We start from the raw sequence: 15,838 nt of genomic DNA, 5'->3' as shown, positions 1-15,838 counted from the left end.
TTTTTCTATCTATTATGAACATTTTATTATGTTTTTCGACTTTTACTTGAAACAGAGTTTACTTCATATATCTAATTAGCAAGTTTAAGAAATTAGCTACATATTAGGTCAATATAATAAGAAACCCATGCCTTGGTTTAAAAAAAAAAAAAAGAAGAAGAGAAACTTTGGTCTACGTATACTGAAAAGAATATATTTACGCCACATAGTTTCATATATAATATTCTACTCGATTTAGCCTATGTGTATACAAAAACTATTATATAAGGTCGATACATTATATATAATATTAATTATTGGATTACGTAACGTAATATTTTATATTAAACTCTATATATATATTTTTTATTAAAAAAAAATCAATTTTTTTTAAAAAAAATGAAAATTAGGACTACCTACCTAGAAACTACCAATAAAGGAAACAATATAGGTGGCTAATTTTAAGGATAATCTCTCAAATTACTTTCTTTTTTTTCTTTCTATCAATTCTTTATACCAAAATAATATTATTGTTTTTTTTTCCTCTGTTTCTGCTTGTATTTTTGCTGAGAGAAATGAGTCTGACAGCGAAAACAGTGTGTGTAACAGGAGCTTCAGGTTACATAGCTTCATGGCTAGTCAAATTCTTGCTACATAGTGGTTACAATGTGAAGGCTTCTGTTCGTGATCCAAGTTTGTCCCTTTTTTTTCTCTTTTTATTTTAGGAAAATGTGGTTTTTTTTTGTGGGTTATTTGGGTTTGGATTCATTTGATGGAGAAATGGGGATATGGGTTTGTGACCTTTTTTTGTGGGTATTGATTCTTGGATTTGAATTTTGAAAAAAAATGGTGTTTTTGTGAGTGTCATGCAGTTGAAATACTTGGAAAATGAGTGTTTTTTGTAGGTTTGGATTCATTTGATGGAGAAATGGGGATTGGGGTTTGTGATTTTGTTTTGTGGGTATTGATTCTTGGATTTGAATTTTGAAAAAGATGGTGTTTTGTGTGAGTGTCATGCAGTTGATATACTTGGAAAATGAGTGTTTTTTTGTGGGTTTGGATTCATTTGATGGAGAAATGGGGATTGGGGTTTGTGATTTTGTTTTGTGGGTATTGATTCTTGGATTTGAATTTTGAAAAAGATGGTGTTTTGTATGTGTGTCATGCAGTTGATATACTTGGAAAATGAGTGTTTTTTTGTGGGTTAATTGGGTTTGGATTCATTTGATGGAGAAATGGGGATTGGGGTTTGTGATTTTGTTTTGTGGGTATTGATTCTTGGATTTGAATTTTGAAAAAAAATGGGGTTTTTGTGAGTGTCATGCAGTTGAAATACTTGGAAAATGAGTGTTTTTTTGTGGGTTTGGATTCATTTGATGGAGAAATGGGGATTGGGGTTTGTGATTTTGTTTTGTGGGTATTGATTCTTGGATTTGAATTTTGAAAAAAAATGGGGTTTTTGTGAGTGTCATGCAGTTGAAATACTTGGAAAATGAGTGTTTTTTTGTGGGTTTGGATTCATTTGATGGAGAAATGGGGATTGGGGTTTGTGATTTTGTTTTGTGGGTATTGATTCTTGGATTTGAATTTTGAAAAAAAATGGGGTTTTTGTGAGTGTCATGCAGTTGAAATACTTGGAAAATGAGTGTTTTTTTGTGGGTTTGGATTCATTTGATGGAGAAATGGGGATTGGGGTTTGTGATTTTGTTTTGTGGGTATTGATTCTTGGATTTGAATTTTGAAAAAAAATGGGGTTTTTGTGAGTGTCATGCAGTTGAAATACTTGGAAAATGAGTGTTTTTTTGTGGGTTTGGATTCATTTGATGGAGAAATGGGGATTGGGGTTTGTGATTTTGTTTTGTGGGTATTGATTCTTGGATTTGAATTTTGAAAAAAAATGGGGTTTTTGTGAGTGTCATGCAGTTGAAATACTTGGAAAATGAGTGTTTTTTTGTGGGTTTGGATTCATTTGATGGAGAAATGGGGATTGGGGTTTGTGATTTTGTTTTGTGGGTATTGATTCTTGGATTTGAATTTTGAAAAAAAATGGGGTTTTTGTGAGTGTCATGCAGTTGAAATACTTGGAAAATGAGTGTTTTTTTGTGGGTTTGGATTCATTTGATGGAGAAATGGGGATTGGGGTTTGTGATTTTGTTTTGTGGGTATTGATTCTTGGATTTGAATTTTGAAAAAAAATGGGGTTTTTGTGAGTGTCATGCAGTTGAAATACTTGGAAAATGAGTGTTTTTTTGTGGGTTTGGATTCATTTGATGGAGAAATGGGGATTGGGGTTTGTGATTTTGTTTTGTGGGTATTGATTCTTGGATTTGAATTTTGAAAAAAAATGGGGTTTTTGTGAGTGTCATGCAGTTGAAATACTTGGAAAATGAGTGTTTTTTTGTGGGTTTGGATTCATTTGATGGAGAAATGGGGATTGGGGTTTGTGATTTTGTTTTGTGGGTATTGATTCTTGGATTTGAATTTTGAAAAAAAATGGGGTTTTTGTGAGTGTCATGCAGTTGAAATACTTGGAAAATGAGTGTTTTTTTGTGGGTTTGGATTCATTTGATGGAGAAATGGGGATTGGGGTTTGTGATTTTGTTTTGTGGGTATTGATTCTTGGATTTGAATTTTGAAAAAAAATGGGGTTTTTGTGAGTGTCATGCAGTTGAAATACTTGGAAAATGAGTGTTTTTTTGTGGGTTTGGATTCATTTGATGGAGAAATGGGGATTGGGGTTTGTGATTTTGTTTTGTGGGTATTGATTCTTGGATTTGAATTTTGAAAAAAAATGGGGTTTTTGTGAGTGTCATGCAGTTGAAATACTTGGAAAATGAGTGTTTTTTTGTGGGTTTGGATTCATTTGATGGAGAAATGGGGATTGGGGTTTGTGATTTTGTTTTGTGGGTATTGATTCTTGGATTTGAATTTTGAAAAAAAATGGGGTTTTTGTGAGTGTCATGCAGTTGAAATACTTGGAAAATGAGTGTTTTTTTGTGGGTTTGGATTCATTTGATGGAGAAATGGGGATTGGGGTTTGTGATTTTGTTTTGTGGGTATTGATTCTTGGATTTGAATTTTGAAAAAAAATGGGGTTTTTGTGAGTGTCATGCAGTTGAAATACTTGGAAAATGAGTGTTTTTTTGTGGGTTTGGATTCATTTGATGGAGAAATGGGGATTGGGGTTTGTGATTTTGTTTTGTGGGTATTGATTCTTGGATTTGAATTTTGAAAAAAAATGGTGTTTTTGTGAGTGTCATGCAGTTGAAATACTTGGAAAATGAGTGTTTTTTTGTGGGTTTTGATTCATTTGATGGAGAAATGGGGATATGGGTTTGTGATCTTCTTTTTTGGGTATTGATTCTTGGATTTGAATTTTGAAAAAAAAAATTGGTGTTTTTGTGAGTGTCATGCAGTTGAAATACTTGGAAAATGAGTGTTTTTTTGTGGGTTATTTGGGTTTGGATTCATTTGATGGGGAAATGGGGATATGGGTTTGTGATCTTTTTTGGGTATTGATTATTGTATTTGAATTTTGAAAAAAAAAATGGTGTTTTGTGTGTGTCATGCAGTTGATATACTTGGAAAATGAGTGTTTTTTGTGTGTTATTTGGGTTTGGATTCATTTGATGAGGAAATGGGGATATGGGTTTGTTATTTTTTTTGTGGGTATTGATTCTTGGGAAAAAAAAGTGGTAGAAAAAAGTTGTTTTTTTTGTGTCATGTAATTGATATGTTGTGCTTTATGATGGTGTAGGGTTGTTTGGATCTTGGAATTTTATGTTATGAAGATCATATGCTTGATTGTTTGTTGGATTATGTTGATCGTGTTATCTAAAAGCTTAAACTATTAGGGGTTCGTTTGGTATGTGGAATGGTGGTTGTGATTATGGTGAACTGACTTTGCTAGTTCACCATAATCACACCAGATTTTCTATTTGCATACAAGTGATGTTGTGATTATGGTGGACTGACTTTGCCATGTAAAGCCACCACTCATGTATTCATTTCCATAGGAACTGAGAAAATCCACCTGGTTGGGCAGAAAAAGCAGAATCATTTGCTGAGAGTTCTCGTTAATTTAGCAGAATCCCTGCACCGGCACCTGTATCTGTACCTAGGTTTATACCCCCGAGGCCCCGAATTTTAAAGTTTAGATTATGAATGATGCGACCTCTAGATTCATATCCTCCCCCTTTTTTAAAAAAAATGAATTCTTTACACAATAGTTAATCTTTTGACGTCAAGTAAAACTATATCTCAGAGCAAACCAACTTGCAAGCAGTTCCATAATAGGTTACAGTTAATCACAATTAACCATGACTCGCTCTTGAACTAAGTGATGTGATGCCTATGCAGATCCCTTTCTTTCATTATATTGTGTTCTTGGCTATGTATGTATTGATTTAGGGAGATTTTAGATCTTTCGAGACAATCACATCTTGTGATAGAGTGTATTTCTCCTTTTAACACACTTATTAAGTAAATTCAGTGTAGTAAAGAAAAAAAAAATCATAAGGTTGATCTCTGCTTATTATAGGATTCGGACAACCGAAAAGCTAGATATTTCATTCTTTGCCCGTGCTGTAGGTCAAGTTAACTGCTTGTGTGTTGAATGCGTTATGATATTTTCGTGCAGATGATCCCAAGAAAACGCAGCACTTGCTTTCTCTTGGGGGGGCCAAGGAGAGGCTTCACTTGTTCAAAGCAAACCTATTAGAAGAAGGTTCATTTGATGCTGTAGTTGATGGATGTGAAGGTGTATTCCATACAGCGTCTCCTTTTTACTACTCTGTTACAGACCCACAGGTTCTTTCCGTTCTTGTAAATCTGATTTTAAACCACTTATCTTCATTCTAGGTAAGTGCTAAAAGAAGTCCTAAGTATAATGGCAGTTTCTATGTATTGATAAAAGTATTGCGGTCAGCATCTTTATTAGCTTAATATCAAGTAACTTTAGTTATGAAAAACTCAATTTCAGTTGTTAATTCATCAATGACAAGTATTCAGATTCAGATGACACAAGTGACAAATGAACCATCTGGTACATCAAAGGAGCTAGATGCTATGCTGATGAACCATAACATGCATCCTGTTTCTTTGACTGTGTAATACGATTGGAAGACGTAACAGTTTAGTTTCAACATATCCTTTCATCATTGTTACTTCTCCCCTCTTGTAAATTAAGTTAGTTACATCCTACTAGAGTGAAATTCTCAAATTAATATATCAAGTACCTAACTGAAATAGTGTGAGAAAATTTTGAATTATGTCTGTAAGATAATACTCCTTGACAGTTCACTCACTGCTTTGGCTCAACTCTTGTTTAATGATTATAAAACTATACGGTTATGGTTGGTCGAGGAAAGTTTACAGTGAGCAGGGTTCACCTCCTTAAAGGACAAGTAGCGACAGTGGCTTGAACATCATGAGAGGATAATTAAATTATAGCATACAGCTATTGGAATTACTATTTTCTCATTTCAATGTACTTGATGTGTTATTATGAAGCTTAAGAATTTTGTAATCTTATTTTGGAGTTTGTTTATGGACTTTGACTAGTTGATATAGTTCACATTTGGTAGTCAAACATAAGATTATTCACGTTCTAGAAAATGAAATGTGTGGTAGCCATGTTAAAAACCAACATCCGACTTGTTTTCAATGGTACTTAAAGTAAGTTAGCTTGTTTGTCCTTCTAGAGTTGGCTCCCATTTCAAATCAACTCTACGTCTCCCCATATTTCAGGCTGAATTACTTGATCCTGCTGTTAAGGGAACACTCAATCTTCTCGGTTCATGTGCCAAAGCACCATCAGTAAAACGAGTTGTTTTAACATCTTCCATAGCTGCAGTTGCTTACAGTGGTCAGCCTCGGACACCTGAGGTTGTGGTTGATGAGAGCTGGTGGACCAGTCCAGACTACTGCAAAGAAAAGCAGGTGTGCATGTATTTTCTTCTTCTTTCTTTTTGAGCACATTCGAAGACAAATGAAGGTATTGCCCATTGAAATAGCTAGTATTGAGCTAGTCTTACCATTATTGTATGTTTTGTTATATTTGTGGTCAATGTCTCTTGACAAATTACAGTGTGATACTGTTGCATAAATGTGGGAGCTGGGAAGGCCAGGGATCTACAGAAGATTTAAAATAGTAGCCAGAGGTGTTACCTTTTGTAACAAAATATACGCTGTATAAGTGCTATCTAAATGTGTGATGAATTAGATGCACTTTGATTAAAGTTACTTTTATCATGGTTTGGTATTGGTATGGATGTAAGAAGGACCAGACACATTTCTCTTATTTAATAATATCAACAAGAGCTCATTAACCGCGGTTCTTGACAACATGACTAGCTGATACAATTTAAAGAATTTCTGAGTGCTTTAGTCACTGCACTATTTCTTATCAATATCATAAGTTTTGCAGTTATGTCAACTTAAGTTTCTGAGGTGTTCATCCAAGCACTTCTCTGGTTGGTGTAGTATTAGGAATACACATTTTTCTTGGAGATGTGTGTTTTAAAGCTAGGCAGTTTCAATAACTTTTCAAGTGTAATGAATAATCTGATCATGGTCACTTATATCATCTGTTTGTTTTGTGACATTGATCTGTTATGATTGAAAGCTATGATACTAGTTGAAATGTGTCCTGTAAGTGGCCTCGTTTGTTTGCATGTGTAAATAAAGCACTCACATCCCATTTTTTCTTTCCTAGATTTCAATTGTTAACGTCTCTCTATTTTCTCCTGTTCCTTTTAGCTCTGGTATGTCCTCTCAAAGACATTGGCTGAGGATGCTGCGTGGAAGTTTGTGAAGGAGAAAGGCATTGATATGGTTGTAGTAAACCCTGCTATGGTTATTGGTCCTTTGTTACAGCCTACACTTAATACCAGTTCTGCTGCAGTCTTGAGCTTGGTAAATGGTATGTTTCTTAAACTTAAATTAGTTAGATCTACCTCAATCTGGTGAGGTCAAATGGCTTGAAACTGTTTAAATGAATACCAAGGCCATGTGGAATGCCAAGAAGACGGATCATATATGCTGTAATATTTTCGTTTTATGGTCAACATAAGTAGAAGAATACGTAGGCCACCATAATCAGCTCTAAGGAGAAGCTCAGGCAAAAAATCCGTCTTTCTGGTCAACCTAGTTAGATTTCTCGAAATAATATTACTAATCTAGATCGATCATCCTCCTAATATGAATAAGACGAGAACATCCACTCTCTTATGGCATATAATAATGCGGTTAAATCTGAGAGTAATTCATCGAGTATACTGGGCCTGTCTGTCTTTTTGTTCTAGTTGAATGTTCTCCTGTTGCTTTGGCCTGAATGTGGAGGATACGTGGGTGAGGGGCTAGACAACAGGCGGGTCTATGGTAACTATAGTATGATATGCTTATTGAGCTAGAGGTGAAGTCACTCGTTAATGTTTTTCCCTTTAAGCTAGAAGAGTACTGAAGTAATTTACCTTTATAAGTTATAATTTCAACCAAAGAATAAACTAAAACAGAACAATTGAGGTGGAGGATATAAATGATGAAAATGCATTAATAGGTCAGTGACTCGTGCTTTTTCTTATGATATCGAAACTTCTTTGACCCATAAGGATGTCAACCATTCTTTTCATCATCATTTCAAATGTTTCATTTTTCCATGCTATGTAGGTGCTGAGACATACCCAAATTCCTCTTTTGGGTGGGTTAACGTGAAAGATGTTGCAAATGCACATATTCTCGCATTTGAGAACCCTTCAGCTAATGGAAGATACTTAATGGTTGAGAGAGTTGCACACTATTCTGATATATTGAAGATATTGCGTGACCTTTATCCTACTATGCAACTTCCAGAAAAGTAAGTATTCGTATAAAAAAAAATAGGTCTTTTTTGCTTGTGCTGGAACTTCTATATTAAGCTTTTATCACACAAATGTACTATGTGGTTAGATGAATATGTTGACAGTGTTTTATGTTGAATGTGTGCTTATCCACTAAGAGTCATTCATAGATTGATTGCTCCTTGATTTTACGCAACTTATATCCAAGGACTTGCAAGTCACTAAGACAACTCCCCCATAGATTTTCTTCCCTTTCTGGTTGATTTAACGCAACTTATATCCAAGGACTTGCAAGTCACTAACTTGAACTAGAGTCTAGACAACTCCCCCATAGATTTTCTTCCCTTTCTGGTGGTTGGACAAGCATTATAACCACAAGAAAACTTTATGTATGTCCAATCCAGTGTTTTTTAAAGGTAACATAAGGGGGGGGGGGGTGCTTTTTGCTGCAACCCGATTTCAGATTGAGACGAGGGACTCAATGATCAAGTGAACCTTCTTTGCTTTAACCCTATGCAATCCAATGCAGTTCTTAGAGAAAACTTAGAAGCAAGATGATAAAAATACTGAATAATTCTAAAACTGTACTTTCTTTTATGAACTTGTAATGCCTTGTGTCATAATAAAGTCGTTCTTATTTCACGACTCAGAGAACTTTTATTTGATATCTTATCAGCCTAACTCGATATAGATAGGGAGTAATGATCGTTTGAAGTTGGTCCCTTGGTCCTAGCGCATGCTCATTTTGAACCTTTAGTTTATCGTTCAGTTTCCAACTTTACTTCGCCCTAGGACATCTCGTATACTTGCTATCACGTCCAAGTGATATTGCACTAGTTTGTTATTCACCTTTGACATGAAAAACAACATTTTATGTATTCGTTATTAGATTTATCGCCTCCAAACTCAATTCTTAGGGTCCCTACATTGTTGCTTGAGCTTTTGTGAATATATATGATACTATTAGCTTTTCAATGAAACTGCTTGAACTGCGTTTTTCGGAAATATGTGTAGGTGTGCTGATGACAACCCATTGATGCAAAATTATCAAGTATCAAAGGAGAAGGCAAAAAGCTTGGGAATTGAGTTTACTACCCTTGAAGAAAGCATCAAAGAAACTGTTGAAAGTTTGAAGGAAAAGAAGTTTTTTGGAGGTTCATCTTCTATATAAAATTTTTATGGTTGTTGAACAATACTACCCACCCTCCCCCCCACCCCACCCTACCCTACCCTCTTCTTTTAGCTAATTATAGAATCGAGAAGTCGAATGGTATATCCGTTAATAAATTTCGATCAGATGAGGTTGGAATTTGTTCTATATCTAGAGATTTTCATAGACTGGTTTGATAGAAGAAATTAGAACACTATTGTTGTGTTTTGTTGAGTTTGGTTTGTAGGAGAAAACCAAATGGATTTATTGATATTTGAAGGTTTGTGTTGAATCCAAAATTTTCAGGCTCAATATCTAATTAATAGTTGATATGAAACAAATTGGATTATTTTTCATTTAGCAAAAACATGTTATTAAAATTTCTGTGTAAATTATGATGTACCCATATTATTTAGAGCATATGAAATGTTTAAAAGATTAAACTAATCTACTTCTAACTCTCTTTCAAAAAGAAATCAGCCATGATTTTGTGCTGTCTTGAAAATTTTAACCATAGTACTAAATACATGTCTTCCATTCATTTGCTTCGTGTAAATATCAGGTACGAGTAAGTTTTTTCCGAACATCATTTTGGTCAGGGAGTCGAGCCAATGAAGTTTTCAATAGATAATTAATTTGTCTAAAAAGCACAACGTACACCCTACGAACTCCCTTGACAAGTTTTTTTGACATGCCTGATTATTTATCTTAGGGAAAAAGGACAAATATACCCCTGAACTGTTGTAGTATGCAGATAGATACGTTTCGTCTTACTTTTGGGACATAAGTGCCCCTGCCGTCCAAAAACTAAAGCATATATATTCTTTATATACAAACGAACATATCATAATCTTATACACCGACCCGACATCGGTCGACGGATAAGATTGTGCCACGTGTCCATAATTAATCTTTTGTTAGAGTGAAGGGCATATACGCTTTACTTTTTGGACGGCAGGGGCACCAACGTCTCAAAAGTATGACGCAGAGTATCTGCATACCATTTACGATAGTTCGGGGATATATTTACCCTTTTTACCTTTATCATATGTACATAACAACACAACAGCAACACGAAAGATTACCAATTGGAAAAAATGCAGCTTTTAACTTCTTTCTGCAATGCTTCAGTGTCCAGTTTTTTTCTCTTCGCCATATTGTATCACAAACTCGGAAAATATCTCAAGAATTACGAGAGAAGAACTACTAACATCTTTTCTTTCACTGCAGCTTTGGATGTCATCATCTCTAAGGTTGCCAGAACTTACGAAGACCTTTGAGTCCTACAAATCACCTTTCACATCACTCTAAATTTTGAACAATGATTTACATGTTAAAATCGAATGAGACGCGTACCATATTGAGAGAAGTCCATATACATCAGCCTGGAAGTTTGTATATCCGGAATCTGAATAGGTAGAAAGCTTCCATGTTGCATCCGACTTCCTCAAGTGTTCCACGGAAAGCAATTGAATCAAATATATACACGCCAAAACCAAGCATATATAGAGAGAGGGACATGAACAAAAATTAACTTACTGTTGATACATCCAGATGAGCAAATGACGTATTTGGAATTTCATTTTGGGCTTCATTATAAATGCTTGACCTCAGGTTGAGGGAGCAATCATGAATCAGTGTGTCAAAAGGCCGGACTGAAATCATGTGAATTTCATAATACGATGTATGTGCCATCCTACATTTTGAAGCAAACACATTAGTGAAGCCGGAGAATGACTTCTTGAGTACAGATGGAACATCATTTCAGAAAAACCCAAATCTTAGATTGCACATACATCATTGATTGTAAATTTGTCTGTTAACTTCAAGGACGGCAACAGCCATTCGGATAAATAGATGGGCTGCTTTGGATATTTACTATCATCTGCAGAATAACGACAAAGCCAATTCTTTTTATCCATGATAAGAGCATGAAATGGTCTTGGCCTAAATGATTTTGAGCCATACCTGAAGGTCGCACAAGTATTCTGTGTGAAACAAAGGACTGCAACAACCAGAGAAGAATATTTAGGTTAATGAACCCCTTAAAGTCCAACGTTCAATTGAATAAAAACAGTTATATAAATGTGGGATTCCTGTCAAATCTCCCACATTCATTTATATATAGATGATTGGGTGTCATTCGTATAAAACCATATCTTTATGTAGGTTTTCTATTTGGCATACTTCTTTGTAATGGTGCCTCTTTATGCTCATATTGTTAATAAACTGTAACTTCAGAAATACAATGAACCTGGGATTCTTGTCAAAGGCTGCAACCGCAAGGCATAGAGGGGGAGTTCATAAGTGTCTACCGTAAAATCGATTTTGACAGAATGAAAAACCATCAAGTTATGGAGCACTAATTTCAGAAGCTCATGATTCCTGATGTTTAAGGTCAAAACATAAAAGGAAAGTTACACATGTTCTTCCACGCTTAGTTATTGTAAAAGCATTTCATAAACAAAAACTTTCCCAGCATAAAAAGTCTGTCCCCGACTTCATCCAAAAAGCGGCAATAAATGAATTATCAGACTAAATTTGCTGCTCCCTGAATCAACATACCATGTATTAACATTTCTTTTGATGTTCAACCAGAGAGGTGTTATGAAAATTTGCCACTACTCCTATATAGCTATAGTGTCTTTCTGTTACCTATTTCTCATCTATACATCACAGTCCGCACTTAATTCATACCAGGAGAAAGGGGTTACTGGCACTCTCATTCATAAATCATGTCCGACTTTCCAAACATTCAAGGTCTATAGTGGAAGATTTCTAATTCCATCTGATTCGTAATGAACCATCACTTGCAAGAACCACCAATTTCGGCAGAAACTCCACCATTCTTTGATTGTTTCTGAATTTTGTTCCTTTAGCACAATATTTTCAATATAATAGTCTTTCCATCCAACAATATATTTGCAAGATATTAACACTGGAATATTTCCACCCTAATGTTATATTTGCAAGAAATTAACATGACACAAATTAAGTGCTGTGAAGAGCCCCACATTGTCCCTTTAAGGGATGAGCGGTCTCTTTATATTGCTTGGGCAATCCTCACCTTGAGGTTGAGTTAGGCCCAAAATCCATTTCTTTACATGCTATAGAACCTATTCCATTTCTCATTTCCGATGTTGGGCCCCATACCAAATTGTCCACGCACCAAATGTCCAGCCCTGGTTATGAGGGGTGTGTGAAGAGTCCCACATCATCCCATTTCTTTTCATGTGTTAGCAAGGGGAGAAGTGGAAAAAATTGGCCCCAACGTCTACTGGGTCTGCTATATGAATCCTTACTATATCCATTTTAGTTGAACCCATTCCATCCCAAAATTAAAAAAACATGGCCCTTTTGAGTTCTCTTCTGTTTCCATTGACATGCAAAATTAAGAAAAAAACTAAAAAGATTCCTACCAAATATTGAATCTAATATATGTCGCTTGTATGAAATTTTACTTCCATTATGTTCTAAATTTTGCTAAATTGATTTTAGGTCCACATTCTCTTTCAACACTTCAATCATGATGGTTCGTCCTCCACTTCTCTCAGTTCATCTCCATTAACCAATCACTATAACGTTAAAAAGAAATAGATTATTATAATGCTTAGCTTGAACAAGATGCCCAACAAATGATTTTTTAGATAGAAAAGATATCTATATACCATAGAGTGAAGTGGCTGTACTAAAATTTAGCTAGAACATTTGAACTCTTGCATTCTTGGTTGCTTATGAAACACAATGGATCCTTACTCTCTTTAATTAAAAACGAAGAACACCAAAAAAGAAAGAACATGCTGGCTATACACAAGCTTTTCATATATAATATTAATTACCTGCCATACTGAAGGCATATACTCCCGATACAGTTGAGCATTAGTACTACTCCTAATGATCCTTGAGTCCAAGTTACTCTCGATAGACAACTGCCCTGTACTCCTGTTTTGAGTGGTTGCAAATTAGAAAACGATGAAAGTGAAAAGAGAACTATTTGTAAGATTTAGCAGCTTAAAATCATCAAGAAATGATCTTTGGAACAACTGAACATTTCCATAAATATGATATATACAAAATGATCCTAAATGATACATTCAAAGGGGGACAAGCTCGTAACCACTATTGATGATCAAACAGATAAACTCCTGTATATGTTACGTTACTTGAATAATTTAAAAATTAGTCAATCAGAACACAAACTGTCCAAAGCAATGAGCCCAGAATATGGAATTAAACCAGGGCACATTTACAGATAGACAGCACATATTGAGCTTTAATTTTTCACCACATTCTATACACAGGATACTTATCATATTTATCTGGTCATTTGTAACCAGATTTTAGTAATGTGCAATACAAGATTTATTTTGGAATTTGGACAAAGGAAATGAACTGAATCCAACCTAATAACTTCGCGAGATGCAAATTTATCCTGTAAACTTGCTGCTTTTGTAGTTAGAACAAGCATCGGATGCACCACAAGAATCTTCTGGATCTCTTGAACGGCAATGTCTGACACATTTTGCAAAGACAGACTTCTCCTGGTAATAAGACAAATACGTAATGCTAAAATACCCAATTTGAGAATAAGAAGCAAAAAAGAATGGTGCGACCTATACAGAAAGCAAAGGAACATACTGAATCCTTTTCTCTTCTAAGAACCAAACCAAGTGTTAACATGATGAGTGCTAGGTAAAAAACATGAAGAGATGAAAGTAAACAGAACGAAACTCGTAACCATATATATGGTACTTGATTAGATGACATGTGAGGTTACCAAAACCACAACCTGCACCATCCCAACCTCCAGGAGAAAGAAGAAAAAATAAATGACAACTGAACAGCTGGGGTTTATTCAAATGGTGAGGCTAAACAACAAAAACAAAGAAAAAGACAATTGAACTGCAACCTTCATTATAGGAATAGAGTTACACCTCTATTAAAAGACTACATTTATGTTCTCATGCCTGCAAAAAAATGCTCTTAAGAAGCACCACTTTCAAACTGTTAAAGTCATTATTTCAAAACTTTTAAGCACTCTCCAAGAGCTGAGGCAGGTTTCCAAGAACTATTTATCTTACATGTGAATTTAGTATAACACGTGCAGCAATTTAGCATGACCAAGAACAGGTTCATCTGTTAAGATGAATCCGAGTACTTTCCCAGCTCATCCAAGGATAAAACAAAAATCCATAGACAGTAGAATGCAAATCTTAAGCAAGATAATTGCATTTCTAATCACCTACTTAGAATATTTGACAGGCAATGGTCATTTTCCAGCTAATAAATAGGTAGCAGAAACTGCAAGCTTTCTTAACACCACAAAAATGCTACAAACTAAGGTGCTTGCAGGAAGAATTTGGAGATGAACTAACTTTCAGGGTTCTCCATAACTCCTTTGTTTGCTGTTCATTTTGAACTGCATTTTTCACTTATTTTCTCCCTTTAAATGTAAGATATTGTTGTGGACTCTAACCTGTTGTCGCTCCCTGGCGGTATAGATGGTGAAGCACGATCCATCCAATAAAAAGCTCCAATACTGGTCATACAAGAGAAGCAACATATCTTAATAAACTACAGAACTTAGTTACACCATCAAGGAATATTAAAAGATGAAGGAAAAAAACAAAGGAAACAAAGGGAAGAGGAACATAGATGGAAAGTCTGAACACAGATCTGATGACCTAACAGATAATCACTAAATGGGTAGTAATGATGAAGTACAATCCTAATGCCTGAACAATGATCTGGTGAATAACAAAGAACAACCAGTAGTCCTTGCAACCTACATGACAAATCTAGTCAATAAAACAATCTAGTCCGAGTGGAAACAGGAATTGATTATAGTCACAGAGCATGCCAAAGAATCGGACAAGGAACTAACGATAAAATGGAAGATAACACGTAAGCTTTTTCCCGTAAAAAGGCACATTTTGATAAATTAGTTGTGTCCTTCCTTGGACATTCCCCTGATAAAGGAAAAGGTCACTTTAGAAGACTATCATACTGTAGTACCATAGGATTGGCTGTTTTAACATGGCCACATGACCAAATCGGCAAACTGCCTAACATCAAAGATATGTCAAGAATAATGAATTATCATGAATTGTTTGATTTATCTATCCATATACTTATCCTAGGAATACTTCTATTCTGTAGGTTGAATGACACTACTGTTAAAACTTCAAGTGTCTCTCTATTATTTGTATGAAACTAAACCACCAAATTCAACATCAAGAAGAGCATTAGAAGGAACCTGTCAATCATAAGCAAATAAACACCACTGCCATGTGCCTCTTTTTCCTTTTGAAGTTGGAAATGCAATGTCTGCAACAAAACAAGATTGAAAGAATAGGCGACACACTTGTATATAGATTGAATTATTTAAATTCAAAAATATAAAAAAAGTATATCAGGAACTAATCCAATCAAAAAAATACATTGTAGAAATACACAAAATGATAAATAAAATAAATTAACAACATATATTCACAGCAAGAAGTGTTGGATTATAGAAAATTACACGACCAGCTTGTCTAAAAGTTTAAAATACTGAAAATATACACTTCTTTTTACATAATCATATCTTTAACACCCCCTATTCTTTAGGATGAGTCAAGCACATCGACATCTTTTCAGAAATGATGGGGTGAGGCTTAAACTCAAGATTAATGTTGACCTATGTCAAACTCTGATAACATGTTTTTCTAAAAAATGGACATTGAGCTTTGTGCAGCTCCAAAAATTAGAGCATGAGGCAGATTGTCAAAACCACATAACCAGACTACATCTCATACACTTAACCATGGAGCTCAACATTGCCAAGCCTCCTTAATATGCAATTGTTAACATTCCAACCCCCACTCCCTAT

General features: G+C 35.0%; 2 protein-coding genes across 6 annotated transcripts in view; one reads left to right on the top strand and one right to left on the bottom strand.

Annotated features, from left to right (window-relative positions):
• Positions 1-457: 457 nt before the first annotated feature.
• Positions 458-9,304, top strand: LOC107017318 (cinnamoyl-CoA reductase 1-like). The gene is made up of 6 exons (XM_015217846.2): positions 458-672; positions 4,619-4,788; positions 5,728-5,919; positions 6,739-6,901; positions 7,648-7,834; positions 8,832-9,304. Exons 1-6 carry the CDS (start codon positions 555-557, stop codon positions 8,986-8,988), a joined length of 987 nt encoding a protein of 328 aa, XP_015073332.1. The 5' UTR covers positions 458-554; the 3' UTR covers positions 8,989-9,304.
• Positions 9,305-9,481: 177 nt separating this feature from the next.
• Positions 9,482-15,838, bottom strand: part of LOC107013080 (DNA repair protein XRCC2 homolog) — a 10,877-nt gene continuing 4,520 nt past the window's right edge. For 2 of the 5 annotated variants that reach the window (XM_015213070.2, XM_015213090.2), the window contains exons 4-12: positions 15,224-15,294; positions 14,444-14,506; positions 13,371-13,508; positions 12,807-12,909; positions 10,936-10,972; positions 10,764-10,852; positions 10,507-10,663; positions 10,324-10,409; positions 9,482-10,250 (exon numbers count right to left, since the gene is read on the bottom strand). In XM_015213070.2, the coding sequence (XP_015068556.1) occupies positions 10,640-10,663; positions 10,764-10,852; positions 10,936-10,972; positions 12,807-12,909; positions 13,371-13,508; positions 14,444-14,506; positions 15,224-15,294 (525 nt within the window). In that variant the 3' untranslated portion in view covers positions 9,482-10,250; positions 10,324-10,409; positions 10,507-10,639. Of the gene's footprint in view, positions 10,251-10,323; positions 10,414-10,506; positions 10,664-10,763; positions 10,853-10,935; positions 10,973-12,806; positions 12,910-13,370; positions 13,509-14,443; positions 14,507-15,223; positions 15,295-15,838 lie in introns of all 5 variants that reach the window. The other 3 variants (XM_015213078.2, XM_027913983.1, XM_015213085.2) reach the window with 3 other exon arrangements.

This window comes from Solanum pennellii, chromosome 1, assembly GCF_001406875.1.
Source record: "Solanum pennellii chromosome 1, SPENNV200".
Classification (NCBI taxonomy): Eukaryota; Viridiplantae; Streptophyta; class Magnoliopsida; order Solanales; family Solanaceae; genus Solanum; species Solanum pennellii.
Note: the sequence above shows the minus strand (reverse complement) of the source record. Positions and strands in the feature narration are given on the sequence as shown.

Excerpts from the sequence above, each read along its gene's own strand:
- LOC107017318 (XM_015217846.2), top strand. The coding sequence starts at position 555 with ATGAGTCTGACAGCGAAAACAGTGTGTGTAACAGGAGCTTCAGGTTAC. Across the intron at positions 673-4,618 it reads GGCTTCTGTTCGTGATCCAA|ATGATCCCAAGAAAACGCAG; the intron begins GTTTGTCCCTTT and ends ATTTTCGTGCAG. Across the intron at positions 5,920-6,738 it reads ACTACTGCAAAGAAAAGCAG|CTCTGGTATGTCCTCTCAAA; the intron begins GTGTGCATGTAT and ends TGTTCCTTTTAG.